The following is a 6,152-nucleotide window of genomic DNA, read 5'->3' as shown; positions in this document are numbered from 1 at the left end:
TTTCTTACAATGAACTTAAAATTGTACGGCTTCTTCTGCTACAATCTGCTGGTAATCAAAAACAAGGCAAAAGCACAACAGAGGGACAGCATAAGCAGTGTCTAAAGCATATTTGCTATATATATGCACACATTTTTGTATTCCTACTTAGAAAAAGACACTGACTGCCTGTTTACAGGTATAATGTGCCATTTATTTAATAATGAATGATAATGAAAGGGTGAAATAGATGAGAGTGTGCAAATGTGTATATTATAGGCATAAAGAAGAAATGTATACAGTAGGAAATACAAATGTAACATAAATAAATAAACACGTGTTATAACAATAGACATAATACAAATATTGGTGCTCTTTGTTAATTTTGGTAGTTTCGTTTAGTAAAAAACAGTAATACCTAAAAAACATTTTGAAAGCTATTTTGTTTCCGTAACACCATAAAATCCACTTTGGAGGTCCTGGATTTGGAAAAAGTTTGAAATCATTCAAGGGTTTTATCTGTAGGTGTTTAGAACAGTTTAGAAACGCTCTCTATAACATCATGTCATAATCTTGCCAGTTATAATCCATGTTGACTTACATGCTTGCTGTCTCCACTGTCAAAAGACTGTAAAATGAGAGGAATTAATAACTGAAGCGTTTCGTTCCAAAATAAGATGTTTATCATTTAAAACAAATGGCAGCCACTTTCACATAGTGACTGCTGGCATGAAAGTAAAGCACATTATGGGTCACTATTGAAGGTAAAACAACAGTTCACGTTTTGAGGACAGAATCAGTAATGTTTTTCAAATTTTTGCCTGTTGAATTTCAGGTAGTAAACTTTTTCCAAAATGGATATACAGTATAGCATTTTGGAATGAAACCTTTAAATTTTTAATGCATAAGGCATAAAGGTATAAAAAAAGAAAGGTAACAGTGCTGGTCAGCTAGTTGTTCCTTGCAAGTATCTTAGTATCCCATCTGTATTAACAACTCCCAGCTTACAAACGTTTACTTGTTTTCATACCTTATGAATGTTTACCATCACCAGACATTTCTGAAAATTGTTAAAATTAAAAAGCTGCAAAATGAAATTTGAACTAAGCTCCTGAATTAAGTATTGCCTTGATTTACAATAGAATATAATAGATGTGAAATCCCATACAGTAATATTCAGCAAATAATGCCCTTACTAAGTTGAGCTAAGCATTTACATGTTGACAGCCGATGAGTACGAACAGGTCTATTTTCAGCTTTTCACCAAAGTTTCAGTAAGGCTCAAGATTTTCAGCTGCAAGACACTTATTGTGGAAACACTAAAAAATAGTTATGGTGATCACCCAGGCAACTAGTAATCAGACCGCACAGCTGCTCTTGTAATGTCAGTTATATCCTCCAAAATCAATGATGCCATATATTCAGTTAGGCATAAGCTCTCCAGTGAGGTTAAGGTGAGGATTTAGGTCTATAATTTACTAGGTTCAAATTATGATGTGTGCCATGTTTGCAGCTTGGCCAGAACCAAACAACTGATTATCTGATTTATAACCGTTACTTAAAGTAGCCAGATTTAGAAGCTGGAGAAGACAGTAGCACAACAGATGACAGGTTAGTCGCCTAAATATATTCAAGTCTGCTCATATTAGCGTACTTTCTAGACTCCAGCAATTTTAACATGTTTATTGAAAATTCAGACTTCAGACTTAAATCACAAGCAGGGTTGGGAGTTTCTGTGTGTGTGTGTGTGTGTGTGTGTGTGTGTGTGTGTGTGTGTGTGTGAGCTCAAATCTCCAGTTTCTTTTTCATCACAAGCTTGTAGAGGATCTGGTAGCCATCATCCCAGGCGTAGAGCAGCTGCTCCAGTGGGTTGTACTTCAGACTTGAGTGGGCTCCATAGCGCTTTGGAAAGTAAACCAGTGGCGCATCATCACTGGTCACCATATCATTGACATCGAATACACACTGGACACGTGAGCGGCCGGGCTGCTGAGTGTTGTAAACCACATACAGCGTGCCACAGATGACGAAGGCAGCCTCGGCATTCTCCCTCGGACACGTCGTGTCCCACATCTGCTCGATGTCCAGCGTCTTGGCGTCCATCTTGGCCAGAGAGATGTGCCTCTCATGCTGCCGTGTGGCGTAAATGGCCCACAGGCCTTCCTCGTCCACGGCCAGGTCGACCAGCGTCTCGGGGGTCAGACCGTACACGGGGACGTGGTCCTGGACCGGGAACACGGCGCTGTCGATCACAGAGCCCTTTTTTGTGTCATACTTGACCACCATGACCACTCCAGCCTCCTTCACGTAATAGGCGTGGCTGTTGTAGATGACATGGCCCATTCCCTTCCAGGCAGAGGGCAACTTCAGGGTTTTGGCCAGAGACGTGCCCGGGGAGCTGGTGAAGTCATGCACTGAGGCAAACTCGTACACGGTGTCTTCGTCTGTTCCATTGAAAATGTAGACCTTCCCTGAGCCACGGCTCACATCTTTGGTCCACATGCCCTTTGGCCCTCCGACTCTCTTCAGGATTTTCATGGCCTTTATGCTGGAGATCATGTCCCTGCAGTCTAGAATGAGACATATAAGATAAGAGATAAGAGAGATTTGGTTACAGAAAAAACATGAATTTCCCATGTGATGATTCCCACATGCATACACGTTTTATCACATGTAATCGTGTTATCACATGTTATAACATGTGGAGCACATGTTTAATTCTTGACACCATGAAAATGTTCCAAAACCACACATTTCCCATGTGCAAAGCACATGTGTTCCACATGTTGCCCATGCGATGTGTCATCATGTGGAGATGTTCACATGGGATTTTTCTACATGTGGAATTCATGTGTTTTTTCTGTAATTTGGTGACACCACTCTATGATTGTATGATGATTTTTCTATCCTATGCTGCTACTTGATGCTGTTTTCACGCTCTTCGTGTGTTTATGTCCTTGTTTCTGCAGCTTTGATGTCCACGACACATTTCCCTGCAGAGATGATAAAGCTTATCTGATCTTATTTAACTTGTGTTATATGTTCATGTTATAGATCTTATTAAACAATATTCTTAAAACATGTACAGTACTGGCAATGGCAGTTATAAAGATAAGCTACTTTACATGGGTTTCAGTATAAGTGTATCAACAAATCCACATGATTCATCTCTCTAGCAACATGTTTTCAAAGTCTTCAGAAAAAAAAGTGCAGTGAGTGCTGAGGTAAAGGAAGTGGTGCCCCACACAAGCGTCTGTAAACAAAAACTCAACACATATTTATGCCAAACAAGGTCAACAGCCCCCAAACCATGTTATTCTCAGAAACAGCCTACATATAAATGAAAAATCTAACTGAGTCTATCTGAGTGAAACCTAACAATAAAAAGTGAAAAAAAGGTCTTTTGTGGTGTGTTATTGATTCATCACTGGAATGATGCATTGTAAGGATTGCAAATTATTCATTGTAAGACCTATAATACACAATATTATCTTCAGGTACATCCTGATTATACATAATATATTCGATTTTTTTTTCCCAGCAGGTGTTGTGTCTATTGTATTATGTCATTCTGATGAAGTGTTTGCTCAATACTGTGTCATGTCATGATGATGTCCTTTTGGTGTAGTGTTTCTTTTTTGTTTGTTTGATGTTGTTTTTCCAATGTTGTATCATGTACTTTTAATGATTATTGGAGCATGTCAGGCAAGACAAATTTCTGTGAGAACGGACAATAAAGTATTATCTTATCTTATCTTATATAACATAACATAACATAACATAACATATAATATATGATATACAACAACCTATTTATGTAGACAGCTGGTCTTAAAGTGGAGTTTAAGACTGCCACATCTCACCTGAAAGTTTTGCATACTTGGCCTTGTTCATCTCCTTCACCTGTGTCACCTGCTGCTCCATCAGCTTGTCGTCCACATCCACACATGGCTGTGCCCCGTTCTGCGTCTCCAGGTAGTCCATCTCGCGCTCAACGCGGTCCATCCGCGTCCCCACACTGTCCAGATTCATGCGCAATGCCTCTTTCTCTTTGTCCAGGTTCTCCAGCTGCGCGACCATCTGTTGCTTCAACTCCCGCAGCTCTGTGGCGTAGCGGTTGGTCTGCTCATGCCATAGAGAGATGCGATCCTGTTTTCAAAGAAGGTGAAAGTATCCTTTAGTGAGACACTGAACCCCTGCCAACAGCAGGGGTGCTGCTCTGTATCTGAGCCTGACCTCTGACCTCCCTGTGGAAGGGGCAAGCAAAAAGAAAATGTCCCTACGGCTGATGAATAAAGTATCACATTACTTTACAGAGGAATACACAGACTGAGCAATGTGGCAGGAATAATATCTCGAGGGAGAATTTTGTGTAGTGATTTGTATTATAAGGACTCTAAATCTATTCTAGAGAAAGTGAGACAGTAGAAGATACACAGAGGCACAGAGGCAGGAAATTGCTGCCTCTGAAAGATGTTTATTCTGGCATATGTTGTCTCTGAAATGATTTGCTTTCTACTCTATCATCGTAATAAACAGACTTCTATGATGCCAAGACAATACAAGTATTCTGAACAACTAAGCTACGCAGAAGATGTGAGATCCTGATCAGCGCTGCCCCCCAGGGAGAAAGAGTTAGAAGCTTTGAGCTGCATGCTTGGTGTCCGGTCTAGACAGCAGATTGTGAAAGTGCTGTAATGGGTAAAGCAGATGATCAGCTTTTTGCAGAGTTTCATTTATCAATCCCTCTTGAGTTTAGAAGTATTTAATTATGTAACTTTTTACAAACTGCGGCTTTTGTGCATATTGTGTCATCTTTGTCATGCATGCACAGCTCACCAATTAAAGGTTTTAATCTGCATTTTAACTCCATCTCTTAAGCCAGCTAAAGAAGCAGAAAAACACTACTTTTAAGAGAAACTGCATTTCCCTGTATTTTTCCAGCATTTCCCCACATCTGCATTCCATTGATGGTTCCCTGTCCCTGGAAAGTTTCCTTTCAGAGGGACTCTGGAGAGCAGGGCTCGGCAGGGAGGTAAAGAGAGTCTTACCTCAATAGCAAGCAGTCTCCGCTCCAAGTAATCAATCAGCGCTTGGTGTTGAGCGCTGGCGAAGCAGGCCAAAGTCACCAAGACGACAAGTCCTCTCATTTTGTGTTAGGGCAGTCACTCTAGCTCCTGTGGATTTTGACCGGAGTGGAGTGAGAGTGTCTGGAGGAACCAGCAGATTCCCGAAGCTGGACTGGAATGTTTTACTAAGCACACAGGGAGGAGCTGAAAACATCTGGGGCTGATGGAACATATACTCTCCAAGAGAGCACAGCCAATCCTTTCATTTCCACCGGTGACAAACTGAAAAAAACACAACAATGATATGTAGGCTGATGCTTCTATATATTTTAGGGGGGAGTAGGGTCTGATTCTTTTCTTTTAAACAGAGGAAATTAATTTGAAGTAGGATCACCCAAAAGTGACGTAGGAGGAGGAGGCGGAATGTGAGGGGGAGAGCAGGAGTTAGTAAGGTACTGGATCCAGTTAACAAGTCAAATTGCACTTCAGTTACAGTTCAGTATATGCAACTACAAGGACACATATGCAAAAAAAACAAACAAGAAAAATAATCACATCACTGCATACCCCTTTTTACACAGGGTTTGCTACTGTGTCTTTCAGTTAACTCTAAAACACTGATTAAAGTGTGTGCGATGGTTAAAGAAGGGGAGAAATGAGTCACAGAATTACAGCTTTTTAGGTTTGTTTGTTCGAGTTTTACAGGTGTGTTACTGATTTCATTTTGGTTGTTGATTACTACATGACATCATCTCCAAAAGAGCCATAACTATGGAGGACAGTCATGCAAAAGCTGAAAGAGTTTGTGAAATCAAGCCGTTGTTGTTTTCCTGACACAGGTTCTAATCACACATGTGTAATGTTTAACTAGTGAAAGAAGGTGAAGTCACATTCTTTCATTCTCTCTCTCTCATATCTGTAAACTACAAAATCTGTAGAAAATACGACTACTGTGCATTGTGGATTTTGCAAATCAAAACTAAATCAAAATTTCTTTCATCCTGTGCAGACTACAGCAGCACTGCTTTGCATTTTTCTTAATTTCAGTACCACTGCAGTATGTCTGTATATGGTTCGGCTCCATGGGCGCAGTCACCACAGACA

At 40.4% G+C, this 6,152-nt stretch overlaps 1 protein-coding gene across 1 annotated transcript; it reads right to left on the bottom strand.

Moving 5' to 3' along the window:
- Positions 1 to 224: 224 nt before the first annotated feature.
- olfml3b (olfactomedin-like 3b) lies at positions 225 to 5,187 on the bottom strand. Its single transcript, XM_071543189.1, has 3 exons — positions 5,031 to 5,187; positions 3,843 to 4,128; positions 225 to 2,549 (listed from the first exon to the last, which is right to left on the bottom strand). Exons 1-3 carry the CDS (start codon positions 5,127 to 5,129, stop codon positions 1,765 to 1,767), a joined length of 1,170 nt encoding a protein of 389 aa, XP_071399290.1. The 5' UTR covers positions 5,130 to 5,187; the 3' UTR covers positions 225 to 1,764.
- Positions 5,188 to 6,152: the final 965 nt, after the last annotated feature.

This window comes from Centroberyx affinis, unplaced genomic scaffold (genome assembly GCF_046629955.1).
Source record: "Centroberyx affinis isolate AG114_WGS23_722 - 3 ecotype Tasmania unplaced genomic scaffold, CSIRO-AGI_Caff_v1 ptg000235l_1, whole genome shotgun sequence".
Taxonomy (NCBI): domain Eukaryota; kingdom Metazoa; phylum Chordata; class Actinopteri; order Beryciformes; family Berycidae; genus Centroberyx; species Centroberyx affinis.
Note: the sequence above shows the minus strand (reverse complement) of the source record. Positions and strands in the feature narration are given on the sequence as shown.

Coding starts and splice junctions, on each gene's coding strand:
- olfml3b (XM_071543189.1), bottom strand. CDS start 5,129: ATGAGAGGACTTGTCGTCTTGGTGACTTTGGCCTGCTTCGCCAGCGCT. Junction 4,129..5,030: donor GGAGACTGCTTGCTATTGAG/GTAAGACTCTCT, acceptor CTTTGAAAACAG/GATCGCATCTCTCTATGGCA. Junction 2,550..3,842: donor CAAGTATGCAAAACTTTCAG/GTGAGATGTGGC, acceptor GTCTCATTCTAG/ACTGCAGGGACATGATCTCC.